This window comes from Cyclopterus lumpus, chromosome 3 (assembly GCF_009769545.1).
Source record: "Cyclopterus lumpus isolate fCycLum1 chromosome 3, fCycLum1.pri, whole genome shotgun sequence".
Taxonomy (NCBI): domain Eukaryota; kingdom Metazoa; phylum Chordata; class Actinopteri; order Perciformes; family Cyclopteridae; genus Cyclopterus; species Cyclopterus lumpus.
Genome location: NC_046968.1, coordinates 21828072 through 21845140, shown reverse-complemented (window position 1 = coordinate 21845140; position 17069 = coordinate 21828072). Strand labels below are relative to the sequence as shown.

The window sequence follows — 17069 nt, the reverse complement described above, 5'->3', positions numbered from 1 at the left end:
ATGTATGGAGAGGGTTCACCCATTGTAGAAATGGAGAAATAAAATAAAAAATAAATAAATCACACACACAACCGAGGACTCGGACCCCGCTGCGACCACGTTGGAGGCGGAGCTTGAAGACGCTCGCCTTGTTCCGCACTCCCTGCACAGTGGCCGCACGTATGATCGTCTGGTACAGCGGGAGGGGGGGTTGGTAGAGGAGGAGGAGGAGGAGGAGGAGAGGGGGGTGGTGGGGGGGTGAAGAAATGAGAAAGCAGGCTCCCATTTGAGGAAGTGAAACGATAACACAACGGCGTCTCTCGACTCAAACACTTGCCCGTAGTCTCCGCTCACCGGACACCGCGATGCCTCCGCAGCGAGTATTCGCCCTGCCGAGGCAACGGTCTCTGCTGCTGCCTGCGGTCATCAACCCGTTCGTTCAAGACACCACAATGACCAAAGCGACTATAATAAAAGTGAGTATGGTCGTGAGTATGGTCGATCTGTGGTCATCTAAAAAGGCAAGCTTTTAGTCGAATATTGTCATCGCTATTGGCAAGCACGGCTCACACACACACACACACGCGCGCGCGCACACCTACACGCACACACACACCTCAGATGTGTGAGATTACAAACACACGGGCTGCTTTATAACCAGGGCCTATAATCTTCTCCACCGAGGCTCTGACCAATCTGCTTGTAAAGCACAAACAATGAGAGCCGTTGTGTGTGCTTTCTAGAAAGCTGCCTAGTGAGGAGGATTTCCAGACTCGTGCATGTTTGCTCTGAAAACAGCCGGCCTGCAGTTAACCCTGACAGCAGTCTTCCCTTATGGTATATAGGCCTGCAGTTGATGATGTGTGTGTGTGTGTGTGTGTGTGCCCCCCCCTCTCCATGCAGTGTGTCCTCCTGGGAATCTTCCTGGTCCCTATTCGCGCCGTCCTTTTGTCCCTGGTTCTGATGGTGACATGGCCAGTGGCTGTGATAATAACCCTCAACCATCCGCTGAAAGGCACCGTGGAACCAATGACAGGCTGGAGACGGTAACTAGGATGCATAAAAGTGTACATTATTATTAGTAGTTGTATTACACCCCCCCCCCCCCCCCCCCCCCCACCCCCCCCACCACCACCACCACCACACACACACACACACACACACACACACACTGCAGCACAGCGTCCCATGGAGCCACCACACACCTCCCACCCACCATATCCTCCAGTCTCAACAGACTGACATCATATTTCATGTCCTTGTGAATACCAGAATTTCTTACAACACAACCTCAAAACGTTTGCACAGTACAGCTACTTTACTTACACCCCTTTTGTTTACGAACATGCATACTATTACATTTTTTTCCACTCAGGGGCTCAAGTAAATTGAGCTTTGCCAAATGCATGCACAGTTACCCGGGCTATGGTGTTAGTAACACACCGAGGCACTGTTTTGCGCTTCCTCTTCTACCAGTGCAGCGGCATGCATATGCAAAGCAACTGCATCTACAAACACTGTGACTATATCTATATATACATATTACCATTCATTACACTCTAACTTCACTTTATTACCTACAAATAGGGGGGTTGGCCTCTAATACTATTCTTTTTTTTTGCAAGTGAGCCAAGCCATTCGATGCATGTAGACATAGCTATTGTTCAAGGCATACATTGAGATTTTGAAAAAAGAAACTGCACTAAAATAATACATGAAGTATCCTGAAGTAGCAGAAGCAATGTATTTCCTGGGTTCGTAAACTGGACAGGAAATCACAGGGACAGCAGCATATTCTCAAAATAATAGTTTCTGACGGGGCTTGAAGAATGTGCAGCAGCTTGCTCAAGATCATATCTGCACAACCACAAGATTGCTTAAGCTCAGCTCCCCTCAGTTCTCATAGAGGAAAGAATCAGTGGTATTGGAGGGATAATCTAATAGACAGTGTGTAACCACACAGTATGAATACAGAATGTGACTTTGTTTTAATGTACTTATAGATTGACAAACATGTTGTGGTTCTATTATAGTATTTTTCCTCTGAGTGCCAAACAGGGTGCAGCCTTTTACACTGTTGGTTGGTGCAGATAGCGGCTGTTATATACACAGTGAGCAGTGCTACAGTTAACAGGGACATTCTTGTGACCTTAGGCAACACCTTTTTCAACGATTATGACCAAACATGGTAAAGGCGACCATAACAAGGGAGAAGCTTATCTCGCTCACCTACTTATTGCTTAGCTGTGAACAGACTCAGATATTCAGATATTCGCTGAGTCGCAAACTAAAAACACATCTTTTTCGACTATACCTTGAATAGGGAAGGTAGAGCCGGAGTAGCACTCTAGTAGCACTTAAATGTCCCTTACCGATAGCACTTTGTTGTTTAGCACTCTAGTAGCACTTAAATGTCCCTTACCGATAGCACTTTGTTGTTTAGCACTTTAGTAGCACTTAAATGGCACGTACGGATCGTACTCTGTAGTTTAACGTTATTGAAGAAAATGTACTTGCTTGATTCTTGTTGTTCTGAGTTTGGACTCTTGGTTTAATGCACTTATTGTAAGTCGCTTTGGATAAAAGCGTCAGCTAAATGACATGTAATGTAATGTAATGTAATATTCAACAGGGTGGGTGGGGTTAAATAACTGAAGCTTTGGTTTTACAATAAAAACACAAGATTATGAAATAATCAAGTTTCACAATTTTAAGTAATATTTATTAAATTGACAACCTAGAGCTTTGATTAATAGTGTTTTTGATGTTACCAAGCGTGCATTGCATATTTAAGTAGTCAATATCTGAGCCATAATAACGCCATCAGCTGTCTGTTTATGAAGGTGTTGATGATTTGTGTTTGCGTGGAAAGCTCTCTACTCTCAACACTTTGTGACACGATGAATGCAGCTTTAAATAGTCAGAGGTTTGCACACTCCGGACAAATGAAGTTCCTCGTAATTATTCGTAATTTTGTCTCAATCTATACGACGGCTTCTTACTCTTTCTCTAGATTATGAGGAAGTAAGTGGTGATTGTAAAACTCAAGAAGAGGACAAAATGGTGTCATTCTTCCTGTTACTGAAACACTTCTGCTCTGTCTAGAAAAACCCTGACATTTTGCCCTGTCCCTTATGACCCTGATGATGAACAAAGATACATTTTAACACGGGCGATCCCAGTGTGAATCAAATGAGTGCAATTTTGTGTTTCACATTTTTCATAATCTCTTAAACCCGGTCTTCTACATGGTTGTGGTCATTTCCAGGTTCATGTGTCGGAGCGTGATGGCAGCTTTGGGGAGGACGTACTACTTCTGCATGGGCTTCAGAGTGGTGGTCAAGGGCAAGCAGGTCAACAGCAGTGAGGCCCCCATCCTGGCCGTGGCCCCGCACTCCACCTTTTTTGATGGGATCGTGTGCATTGTTGCGGGCCTGCCCTCCACCGTCTCGCGTGTTGAGAACCTGGCGACACCCATCTTTGGCAGTGAGATACTCATCATTTGTGTGTGTGCACGTGTGACAATATACAAAAGTATTTTTTGTGTGTTTTTGTATTGACTGCAAACACCTTTTAAGTACATTGATCTTAATTGCATGTGGCCTATGAAATGCATGGTTCTTATCTTCTAGCATTCAATCTTAAAATCCCATTGACACATTTATCATAAATAACATGAACAAATGTGCTTTTTGAAGTTAGAGTGTGCTGTGGACTTGATGAATAAGACCTTTTGCCATCCATTTTCATCCTATTTTGACAATAGTGACACCACAGAGCTTGTTTAATTGAATCAACTGTCACATAACAGTGATATCATTAGAAAGTTACCATTTACTGAATTGGCATGAACCGAGACCTGCCCATTAAAGTGAAAGTAAACAATATGACAAAACATTCGTATTTTCCTCTTCTAAGAGTGTGCGTAGTTAACGTCTGTGTGTTGCCCCTTCCGTAGGGTTTGTGCGCTGTCTTCAGCCAGTGCTGGTGTCCAGAAAGGACCCGGACTCCAGAAAGAATACAATCCAGGAGATTGATAGCAGAGCCAAGTCAGGAGGCCGCTGGCCACAGGTCTGTCCCAACGCACAAAACAAATCTCCCCCAGCAACAGTTCCCCTAATATCTGCTTTGTATTTGCACTGATTATAACTGCAGAGAGAATTTTCATCAACCTTGTCAATTTAGAAAACGTCAGAGCCGTAACTTTGCATGTTTTTTGTTTTTTGTTTTTTTAATCACTATTACGCACACACAATGTTGACTCGAATCCAAGAACCATTTTTTTCAAAAGCAGACTTTGCATGTTGCAGCACAACATTGCATACTTGATAAGTATGCTTTGTTTCCTCAGGTTCTGATATTTCCAGAGGGAACATGTACAAATCGCTCCTGTCTCATCACTTTCAAACAAGGTAAACAATAAAAAAAATAAAAAAACATGTACCAGTAAATGTGCAAAGAGAACATTTTTGACAGAAAAAAATATTCTATCTGCTTATACTACATGAAGTATTTCAGTTAATATACTTACTTTTCGTCCAGTTAAGAAGAAACAAGTGAATAGTTCATAATATGTCCCCTTTAACTTAAATGGAATCAACTGAGTGGAATGGTTAAACAATAGGAAGAACACCTGACTCTACACTGCTCCATTCATTCATCACATGGTGTGCTTGTGCATTGGCACGTTGTTAACTGATGAGACGACACACTGTGCTCCCCACCTCTAGGAGCTTTTATTCCCGGGGTCCCTGTGCAGCCTGTGGTTATGAGATATCCCAACAAACTGGTGAGCGATTATGATTTTAATACGCCGTTCATGTATTTCTCCTCACGCGCTGAGAGCCACATTCATGACATTCAAGATAATTGTATTGTAGGCCAATATGAAATGCATCTAGTTGGGTTACTGTACAAACAGTGTATTACAGTATTGATAATTAGTTTATCCATCCAAGAAAAAGCACATGGATGTATCAGTGAGCTAAATCTGCACATCTTTTCGGTGACATTGCTGGTATCCTCTCAAGTTGTTTGCCATTTCACTTTTTATGAATTTGACGGGGCTGATCTGTCCATCTTCAAAGTCCCATTGTTGCTCAGTGTTAATGTTCTCTGCATGTCTTCCAGGATACAGTGTCTTGGACTTGGCAGGGTTTCAGCTCGTAAGTAGGCTTTCTACATGCACTTCGGTTTCACTCATAGTACAGTAAACGTCATCATAGTACAATAAATGTTATCAGAACTTGATAACGGCAACATTACTGCCTTGTACTATTGGTACTTTGAAATCAACACATGACTGTCGTTCTGGTTCTGTGTGCAGGAGGACGCTGCTGCTTCTCACTCTGAGCCAGCTGTACACCACAGTAGAGATAGAGGTAACGGGCATTCCCAATATGTGCATCTTGCATATTTCACTTGGTCTCAAGGATGAACTGATTAGATCTTGGAAGTCATTGTCACTGTGACCTCACGTCTGTCCCGTTCTTGTGAACGTCGTATCTCAGGGACGCCTGGAGGGAATTATTTAGCACAAGCATCCACTTGAACTCGAAGGGTGACCTTGATTGGAACCTGGTGCTCAAAGGTCACAGTTTTTGGCAATAACTCAAGAATAAATTATTATGTTAGTTATGACATTTTTACACAAGTGTCTACTACGATAACGTGATGAAGCGATGACATTTTGGGACGAAATGGATGTAAACTGCATTTTGATTGGATGGTGGAGGCATTCAACCGCAAGGCGGTCATTTTTTAGTAACGCTATGTTTTATTTAATTTTATTCGTGAATTTTCGCCAAAGTGCAACTTAAGCATTCAGCTCTACCATCACACCGGTGGCATCCTCTGCCAACGGGTTAAAGTAAAGAGAGCTCAGTATGTCGCTTTAATTTGCTTCAAAATTCAGAGCATTCTCCAAGATATTGAATTCTGGAAATTTGGTTTCCATGCAAAGATATTATGAGTCCACTTTCTGCTTGACCGTCCATGTGACCTGTTTTGTCTGTTTTTGCAGTTCCTGCCAACGCATATCCCCACAGAGGAGGAGAAGAAAAGCCCTCCTCTGTTTGCTTGCAGAGTGCGAGAAACTATGGCCCGGTGAGTGTTAATTGGTCTGAAATGTACATCCCACTGTGTATTGCTCACCCACACAATACAACAAAGTGCAATAGAAAAGCAACAAAAATATACCGTATGCTTATACATATGGAGTACATGTAAGCTGATGAGAAAATTAAATGGGTGGTTAGTGGTGGAGAGTATGCCGTTTGATACGATGGCCATGATTTATATTGAACCAACCGTTCTGCTTCCTTACTGGTGTTAGAACTACTATAGTGTACAATGAGTTTGGTTATTGCATTCTTCTGATCTGTCTGACTGCTGCATGTCTTCCTGGCCGGTTGCATCCAGCTCCTTAAAAGCATCACAGGTATTTGAGGTGACCACTGTGTGTGCAAACTGCCTGCTTTCAGGACTTTGGGAGTTCCAGTGACAGACCACACATACGAAGACTGCCGCCTGATGATCTCAGCTGGTGAGCTAACGCTGCCCATGGAGGCCGGCCTGGTTGAGTTCACCAAAATTAGCCGTAAACTCAAGTAAGAACATCTCAATTAAGTACACTGTAGGCTTCGCCAGGCAGGGACATCAACAATGTTTTTTGTTTACGGGTTAATGTTGTCTATCACACACACACCTGGCAACCTGTGTCGCTCCAAAGACGTGATGTAAAATGAAAAGTATGACAGAGTATGTCGTACACCACAACCTCCTCATTTTTGCACTGCTCCCTCAGTCTGAAATGGGACAATGTGAAAAAGGAGCTGGAGGGCTACGCCGCCATGGCCAGCTCTTGTAAAGGGGGACGGATCACCATCGAGGAGTTTGCCAGATTCCTGAAGCTGCCCGTCAACCCGGCCCTCGAGGAGCTGTTTGCATTGTTTGACAGGGTGAGACACTTGCATGTCAAATAGGTCCGTTAGCTGCTCGCCAAAAACACCACACAATTTGATGCAGTTTGCTGCAGCAGGATACACACAGACACAAACGGACACACACACACACACACACACACACACACGCATAACCTCTCGTCAGGTTTACGCCTGGCTGAGACAATGACACTTAAACATAAAATTTCCTTTTGTCAGCACACAATAAATCATTCTTAGTACAGTCAAATTGGCCCTGACGCATACTGCACGAAGTTATCCTGCCCCGGAAATATAATAATGGTTGACAACATAATGTGCAATGATCCTAATACTGCATATTGCATTACTGCATATCATGTGTCCGATGAAAGTAAGAGGTGGAGGACGTCATGATTTACACAGCCCGACAGAGGAAACTATGATCAGTAGTTTGGCCTCCAGTAACGGAGGCCAAACTACTTTGATCATAGTTTCCTCATTCAGTTCAAAGAGTATTCTTTTTCCTCAGAAATACGATGACTCATCATTTTCCAGGAACAGAGAGTAGCAATTTATGGATATCCCTTATGCTATTAAATGTATATTACCCTTTAAATTACCCATCCTCCCTTTAACACTCAAAACTGTTGATCTCAGATAGAACTTTGTATTTCTACACCATAAAGTACCCACCATCATAATCCTTTGTACATTTACAGACTCAAGTATTTTGTATTGCTGTCTCTTTGTCCCTGTCTAGAATGGAGATGGCACTATAGACTTCAGAGAGTATGTTATCGGTGTGACCATCCTGTGTCGACCAGCTAACACAGAAGATGTGCTTCGATTGGCTTTCCAGGTACACGGAATTCTGACCTTGGGCCTGAAGAATATGCACCGTTGTATTTTAATGCACGCTGAATACAAATATACAGAAACGTGTATGGTAGTATCCATCTTTATCAGATCACCCAAGCCAGTACTCCATAAGACTGCTTTTTCATGTGAAAACAGACATAATTTATCAAAGCAAATAATTGCCACTGAATCAGAATCGTTCTATATTGATCATCCTGATTGGAATTCCTGGTGATAGTTCTTTGGATTTGGTGACACTATCCTTGGTAAACTTATAACGTTTGCCAAGCAGACATTTCTGAACTGTCTGCTGTAACTACAACCTATGACACAGTATGTGTGTATACTATATCTTAAGTATACATGATTGTAACAAGCTCCTGTCACATTCCTATGAGTTTCCCCCCTCCAGCACCAAAGGATGAGCACACTCAGGGTATATTTCTTAATATCCTTTATTATGCAGCAGACTGTGCCTCTGCTCTCCTGCCTCGTGCCTCCATCCCTATCGCACCTCATATAGGGAAGAGACACATCACCTGATCCCCTGCCAATTAGGCCTCTTCCCGGCACCTGTTCCCTGAGCCACTCTGCAGCTGAGCCTAACCACGCCCCAGCCACCACAATGATGTTTACATTTTATACTAAATATAAAAAGAAAAAATGAAGATAACAATAAAATAGAAGAATGCAAAAAGTACTACATTTAAGCTCGAGCAGCCCAGCCTTTAGTTGACATTGGAGTCCTGGAGGAAGAACAGCATCAGCATGCAGAGAGGCTCGGATAATGTGGAGAGCGTGGAGTCAGTTTGCTGGCCATAAGGTCAAATGTGGCTTTGGACAAATGGCGCTGGTGTTTATGTAATTAGATGTAATTATTTTTTCGGACCAATTTAGTTTTAGATTTCGTAATTATGGTGTTTTTTTTACCAGCCTATTTTCACACTTTTAATAACCAGTATTTGTCTTGAACTTGCCACAATTTGAAAGTGAAATATGTTGTTCTTTGTCATGCAGCTGTTTGATACAGATAAGGATGAGAAAATCACCCGGGAGGAGTTCACTGCTCTGCTGCGCTCGGCTCTGGGCGTGTCCAATCTTAACATGGCCAAACTCTTCAAGGAGATTGATGCTGACGGCTCTGGTTTCATCACCTTCAGTGAGTAGATTCAGACACTACATTTTGTTCCAAAAATATGGAATGGGAATATAAATACAATACATATAAACAGTATTTTAGCATTATTGTTTGTACTTCCCTTATCCTGAGCTCCACTGTGTCCTGAGGTTTTTCCTCTGTGCCGTTGTTTCCTCAGCTGAATTTCACGACTTTGCCATGATCCACCCGGAGTACGCCAAGCTCTTCTCCACCTACCTGGAGCTTCAGAGATACCAAGCTATCCAGGAGGCGAATCCAGGTGATCTGGAATTAACCGGTCAGACCAGTTCAGCTGAAAAACTGGAAGACAGCACCTCTGACAAAAAAGATGACTGAGACTGAGAATGACTGAACTCTGAGAGAGACAACACTGTAGCCACTGCACAGAAAAGGAAAAAAGCATAAGTGTCGTCTGCCTTCTGACTTTAGGCAGATTCAAGTCATTTGCCACAGCAGATCCACATTTTAAGGCATGTGCTTGCCTTAAAATGTGCCTTGTTATGTCTGGGTGTGTTTTGGTTATGTGTAAAAAAAAAAAATAATAAGGATGGAATAGGATGGAAATACGTTACATGGGCCGTCAGTGTTTTTTAGAAGGGGCTGAATTCTAAATTCATAGCATAAGCAGAGCAGCACACAACCGTTCGTTATGTAACATACAACATGTATGTTGGTGCATGTCAGTCCCAGTACGCTCACACGGCGGTTACAGCTGACGATGGCCCCCCAGGTTATCACTAGCTCTCACTAGCTCACAATTAGCTGCTGCTGTTGTTTGCACGGTTAGCAACATAGGTTGCCATGTTGAGAGCCATGTGGAGGCAATCCGTCGTCACAGTTATGCTCTGGATTTTGAATTAAGCGCCTTTTAACTTTAGAAGCCCTGCCATCTTTAGAGGTTTAAAGTTAGTGACCGGGTTTTTATCATAAACTTAAGCTGCCATGCCATGTTTCTGACTTGGATACATCGTTCTCTGTATCCTGAGCTTACCCTGGCTTTGACTTAGAAGAACGTAGCTCTGGGTACCTACTCCTTTTGTCTTTGTGGTCTTCTGTAAATGAGAAAAAGAAAAATTGCCAAATCAACACCTTTTTAAATATAAGCAAAGAGTCCACATGCTTCTGTGTTGCAGTATAATGAGTGTACAGTAAGCTTTGTTAAGATCTCTCCAATCCGGCAAACCCACAGATGTTCTTTATTAAAACTATGTCTACGAAGAGCATACATGCTTTGCATTCCACTTTTTTTCAGTGCTCAGGGACACAGACCGGCTGTATAATTAGCCAGAGGTTTGCTTTGCATGTGTATCTATTTGCATTTCCACTGAAGACGGTTGTTGCTGAGACAGCAGCACGTCTATGTAGCTTTAAGTTTACTAAAGCAAATCAACCACTGAAAATAGGGCAATTTGTGAGCAAAAAGGCAACAGTGCTTTTTCACAACATCATATCCCAGCGGGGTATATGCTTTCAGATTAACTAGCGGCACTGTTATTTATTTGGCAAGGCCCATTGCAATTCTGTGCTTTTTTTTCTTCTTCTCTTTTTTTGTTAACACTGCAACGTTTGCTTTTTAAAATAAAAGTACAATTTTAATCTTGCCTGAATTTTTATATTCACCACTGAGGGAACTAATGACTTATGCATATTTGGTCTTTAATGAAGCATAAGTGTCTCTGGTTCTATAATCCACCACCAGGTGCCAGTAGTTACCTACAATAATTCCATTATGTGTGTGCTCGCTGTTCTTATACTTAGATTTTTACCCTATGTGTCATTTTAAATTAATGATAGAGCTATTCAACAATGAGGTTTTAAATAACAATTATATGTATGTATTGGTAAGGAAAAGTGTACACGATATGAAGGAGTTATGTCATCATACTTTAACACCAGCAGACAATTTAAGTTCATTTTAAGTAAATTTAAGTAAATCTTGAAAATAAACATTTTCTCACAAAAACCAGAGCAATTTCTTAATTGTGTTACTACGACTTATGTGCTATAATTGCTCAATTTATCTGCATTGCATTTCTTCATTTGGCTTTGACCCAACCAGTTTTCATTGTGAGGGTGCAAGAAGACTAGACACACTATAACTATGTGAGACTTGGAAAGCAATGTAATGTCAAGGATTCTTTACTATGTAAAAGTTTCCATATATGTGAATTTTCCTTCCATCCATTGGTGTTCTAGTTATTTCTTAAACGTGTGCGATGGTTTCTGATTGTTTTATATCTGATCTGGGGTTCCAAATGTTGTGAACATCTTTTCTTTTATCTACGTTTCACCCTGGAAACTGTGAACTCATCAATAGCAATGTCTGGAGTTTTTTTAAATTTTTTTTTATTGTTCCAGATTAAAGACCAAGTATAAATAATAATGATGAAAATAATCTGTTTCCAAGGGGTTGCATCAATATTGATCGGTTAAATCTTTTTCCCAGTCAATGGTGGAGGCTTTGGTTATTTAGATAACCTGGTCTCATTTTAACAATTGTTTCATAAATGTTATATTAAAAGATACAAATGTATTTTTTGTGTGTTGATTATGCAAAGATGTAATGATATTTTTTCACTTTACTTAAAGCAAATAACTAGAAGTAGCTTAAAATCACAGTTTAATGTGTTATAAAAGTGATTATAATGTATTACAACAATGTAAATGTATGTAAACTATGATCTTTGCAAAAAACTGTGACCAGCAATTATCAAATCAAGTATTACAATGCTTGCCTTTATAATGTCAATCATTGTGATTATGTATGAGTGCTTATAACTAAAATCATATAGTGAAATGTGCAGATCATTTAGCATTTTATGTTTATAATGCATCACAGACTTGGTAGACATAATTAAGAGTGTTACCACATTTATTAATCGATTAAATAAATGACTCTCCAAAGCCAAACCTATTTAATGTTGCCAATAAAAGGGTTTACAGTACACAGTCGAATGCTTTATCTGCGTCTTATGATGAGATGGATGTGTTGGTCTTTTGATTTGTGGGTATATTTACTAGGTTGAATTGGCGGCGCATATTATTTCAACAGTGTCTTCCTTTGATGAAACCAGTTTGGTCCGGGTGAATTAAGTCATGGATAACTTGTTCTAATCTCATATCCAGTGCTGTCCTAATAAATCTGTCTGTGTTGATGAGTGATGAAGGGCGGTAGCTCAAGCACAGACTAGGATCCTTGTTAGGTTTGAGGAGAAGTGCTGAATTCCTGTGGTGGGATGCTGGGCTTTGTAAATGTCTGTTATCGTCTTAATGTATAATGGCGTGGTCCAAAAGTTCTTGTAAAATTCAGTGTTATTTGATCTGGTTTGAAGTGCTTTCTCTCAGTAGTTGAGCCGAATGGGTCTGTCTAAGATATCTTTATGAGGTTCTGTTATCTTGGGGAGATCTATATTGTCAAAGAATGTTTATTGTAGGTTGGCAATCTGGTTGAAAGTTTGAAATGTGGATTTGCCACATATTCTCCTGTTTGTGTTATCATAGTGTTCAAAGTAGTTTAAAAACGGTCTTCTTATTCATGATGTAATACATGTTGTCCCTGGGAGTTCTTTAAAACAAATACATCATTAGATTTATTTGAGCAAATGTGACATTTCTCCTACTCTCTGCTTTTTCTCCCATTGGTGGAGTACAGGATGGTTTCCCCTCTCATCGCTGCCTTGTCTGTTTCCCAGAGTAGTTAGTCAGTTAGTTGGACGTCCACTCTATTTAAGTTTATATTGAAGTCAGAATATACAAGTGATGTTGCAACGCCATCCTGTGCAGAATGGGATGGATTTATACTTCTCGTGTCCTTGAAATAAGTCACGCAACGTCAATCATATATAAATGTAACTGTTTCAGATGAATGCCACAGTCTGGGAAATTTACTGATGTCTGATCATAGTTTTGGGATAAATGTCTACTTTGTCAATATAATTCATTGAAACAGAGAATTCAAGTATATAAGTGAATACAAAATAAACATTTTCATCAGATGGGCCCTTTTTTTTGGTAACAATTGTGGTATCCAATTGCTTATTGGTCAAGCATTACTTTTTTTTTTTAAGACCGTGGCTCCATTTTGGCACAACTGCACAGAGCAGTTCATCTGTGATGAGGCCATGATGCTGATACAATCCCAACACATGCTGTTCTAAATGCAACAAACGTGAATGTGCTCACACACACACACACACACGCACACACAACGAGACTGAAATGAATGATGGAGAGCGTGTCGCTTCATTAAGAGCCCGCTGTTCGACAAACTGTGATTACCAGCTGTGATTTCCAACTACAATTTGTTTTAACCTTTTCAAACGTACAGAGGCTCATTTCATTTTAATCAAAATTGATGAGATGGCATGGAATCAATTAAGTGAAATTGTTGCCTCACTTACAACAGTGCGACTCCTTCCCTACCGACAGCTCCCGCTCTCTCCTACGTCCCCCCCCCCCACCCCACCCCCACAGCCTCCCTCTCTCATGGCTGTTGTATATTGCTGTATCCACTTCAGCCGTGCCTGGGGGGGGTGATCCTGTCGCAGTAGATTGTGAGAGATATGTGTTGGTAATGCGATTTGGTCTCCTCAGGACCAGAGTGAGAGAGCCGCCTCCGTTTGTGGACACAAGCTGGACACCGGCCTCATATGGATGGGGGTGGGGGGGGGGCGGACTCACTCGTCCAGGCTGGAAGGAAAGGTCAGAACCGACAGGCCTCGCAGTTTAACAGATGTGACAGTACTGTGTGCCTCAATTTAACCAGGTAGCCCGGCTTCCTATTGAGTCTCAGTGGCTACTCCACAAGTTCAGACCAAGTCAGCTATTTACTTTGAATTTTCCTTTTCGGGTATTTCCCAAATTGTACGGAGGATTATAATGGCTTTGAGTCAGAGGGTAAATACTGTATGTATTCCAACAGGTTAATACGTTAACGTAAACTAATGCTCCCATCCTTTGAGAGTATGAACACATCTCTGTTATACAGACTTTGCTTAAGATGCAAGTTTTACCGGCGTGACTTGGATGCTACAGACTCATTGGCTGTGTAATAGTTCAAGAGACAATTTATTTCTTAAAGTGAAAGCTGTTGGGGCTCGTTTGCGCAACGATATTTTAGGAGCGTTACAAAAACGAAAGACATTATCTTTTGCATTATGTTCCTATGTAATAGACCTTCCTGCTTGTAACAACAGGATACCTGGGCGCGTATCTACAATCCCGTGACCCCTCCTTTGTCCTGCATGACGAACATGGATGTATGGCTTCAAACATTCAGCACAGTGTGCATCAACATCACAGGATGGAGGTTAGTTGCCGACGAGATGAAATAACATACGATAGGGAGAGGAAATGTCAAGTACAGTTAAAGGTATTTTTTCCTATTCCTCACACGACTGAAAAATTGCCTTCGACAGGTAATATATCCAATGCTAATATTCTAACCCAATATGTCTTGTCCGTTATGGCAGTATCAATCCAGTATCAGTCCGGTACATCACTTTATAAACCGTTCTCTTTAATCTAACATTACACACTGGGTATTTTGGCAAACTTTCAAACTATGGGATGTCTAGTATAATAGATTTCTCTGAATATGAACAATGCTTGGCAACATGAGATGCCTTTGTAAAGATGGTCCCACTGCTTTGTCCTCTCGTGCACAGCTTCTGGCCAGCCAAAGAGTTCATTGAACTCTGATAAGTGTTTGCTTCTATAGACACTGCCACACACACGCACACACACACACACACACACACACACACACACACACACACACACACACACACACACACACACACACACACACACTCAAACACACACACACACACATGCACACGCAAGCTGTCTCCTTCAGGCCTTCGGGGAGTTCCTCTAAATCTCATTGTTACGTTTCCTTATCACACCATATGACACCTTGTTGACTTTCTCTCTCCCATTATTCTCTCAGGAAAGGGATTGTTTCCTCATTTCCTTTGTGATGGTCTATAGAAACAGTGAAGGTCCCGGTGAGGGCAAGGTTAGGGGAATCGTATGAAACATCGGCTGTTCAATGCCACTATCTGTAGACCGGGGTTTTTGTTCTTGATCAATGTTTGGGGTGTTTCACATCTCCGTGTTTGATGCTTTCCCAGATGTTTTATTTTTCGATGATGGGAAAAAACTTTTCCCGTGTAATATTTGAGGATGGGTCAGAGCAAGGTTGTGGAAAAGGCATTGGTCTTTTACTCGTCGGTGAGACTTACCAAATAAGGTGTGTAAGTGTTTATGAGTTCCAAACAAACTCAAACTCATCCCTCCATACTCTGGTATAGTGATTGAATGTGCTTTTTCGTCGTCTCTCAATGTTTCTCCTTTTATTTCGCCGAGCGAAGTGACAGTAATGCGTTACAGTGTTTCTGACACCAATATGTCTTCCACAGCAATTAGATAAGAGGACGTTAGAAATGTCTTCATGGCATTTTAATACATTTTATGCGAGATGCAAGTAAAGTCTGAATCAATCACACCATTTCTTTTTTTTTTTTTCAAGCACTCACAGTTCACTCTTGTTGTCAAGCGTCCCTTTTTGTGCCCCCTAATTACTACCCAGTATTCAAACTCAACCTGTGTGTGCCCCCTATTGAGTTCTTCATTCACCAGATGCTTGAAGATTGAAGGGGTGGGGCTTCGTGGAAGATTCTTTTGATGTATACAGTAGATGAAGGAGTCTGGTTATTGCCTTAAGTGTTTTGAGGACAATGACACCACATTGTTATATAGATATATTTTGGCGTGTAGGTGTTGGCTGAAGCACAAGATGAGGCTGCTGCTGAGGAACACTCTTTACTGGCCTGAACCTTTTATATACACCACATTTCCCAGATGTGTGCTTTGTGCTGCTCTCTGGACATCTGACTCACACTGTCATTTCTTCTACCTGAATATATACAGCATGTAGGGAATGAGGCTTAACATTGCTGAGGTGCTTACATCTTTGCAGACACTAGTAAAGCCCAGAGAGAGAGAGAGAGAGAGAAAAGCTTAATGACACTCCTACTTTTGCGAGGCCGGGATATATTTAAACCAGAGTTTCACTCAGAAATCACTTTTTATGAAGAAGATTTTAGAATCCTGTCTCACACAGCACAATGGGCACAACATTTTGACTTGTCATAGTAGGAACAGCACAGTTAAATGGACCTGTACTTGTATAGCGCTTTTCTAGTCTTCTGACCACTCGAAGCGCTTTCACACTACTTGTCATCATTCACCCATTCACACATCCATTCGCTGATGGCAGGGCTACCATGCAAGGTTCCACCTGCCCATCAGGACGAACTAACTTCCATACGACATTCACACACCGTAGGCACAGCAACGGGAGCGATTTTGGGGGTCTTTTCCCAAGGACACATCGACATGGACGAGCAGAACCGGGGATCGATCCGCCGATCCTCTGATTGAAGGACGACCCTGCTTTCCCAGCGATCAGTCGCCCAGTTAGTTTTACCACTTGTCCCAGTAAGTGACAGTCAGAAAGCATGCACGATACCAGGAGCCTGACATTAAATCAGCTAAATGGAATGCAGCCATCAACAGTTTAATTATTTCCACCTGTGCTTTCCCTACTGTATTTGTATCATGCCGTTAAGGCGCTTTTTATGATGAAGGGTTGACACTTATGGCAGAGGTAGGCACAACTGAGATGTAAACTGCGGGGTCATTATAATACTCAGAGGAGGTGGGTGAAAGGTTGTAATGGCGTGCGTGTGTGTGAGTGTGTGAGTGTGTGTGTGTGTCTGTGTAGGTGCGTGAGAACATAGAGGAACAGTAGAGATTGTTGCTGTGACACATATCCAACAGGTTAAAGGTTCATACTGTGACTGCTGAGCGGCTGCGTCTTGTTTCATTAGCTTCCCGTCCTCAGGTCAACATGGAACGGACCTTAAGAACAAGCAGGAAGGTCTCAAGAATTGTACGGAGCCAGAAGGTGGAACCCGGGACGACCGAGGTGAAGGATGACATACTTTTCCCTTCAGCTCTCCTGTACACTTCTACAAGTGCAGCCTGAGGATCACTTGTTATTGTCTGTTCTCAATATGCACCTGCAAGTCCTCTATTAGGGCATTGTACAATATGTGTGCCTTGACATTTCAAGAAACCCAGTG

The 17069-nt window shown here is 41.8% G+C and overlaps 1 protein-coding gene across 1 annotated transcript; it reads left to right on the top strand.

The window, feature by feature from the left end:
* Nucleotides 1-125: 125 nt before the first annotated feature.
* Nucleotides 126-11823, top strand: lpcat2 (lysophosphatidylcholine acyltransferase 2). Its single transcript, XM_034525237.1, has 14 exons — nucleotides 126-455; nucleotides 883-1025; nucleotides 3248-3465; nucleotides 3938-4050; nucleotides 4331-4391; nucleotides 4710-4768; nucleotides 5110-5144; nucleotides 5306-5360; nucleotides 6002-6084; nucleotides 6462-6587; nucleotides 6785-6938; nucleotides 7663-7761; nucleotides 8778-8919; nucleotides 9077-11823. The coding sequence occupies exons 1-14, from the start codon at nucleotides 345-347 to the stop codon at nucleotides 9253-9255; spliced, it is 1578 nt and encodes a 525-aa protein (XP_034381128.1). The 5' UTR covers nucleotides 126-344; the 3' UTR covers nucleotides 9256-11823.
* Nucleotides 11824-17069: the final 5246 nt, after the last annotated feature.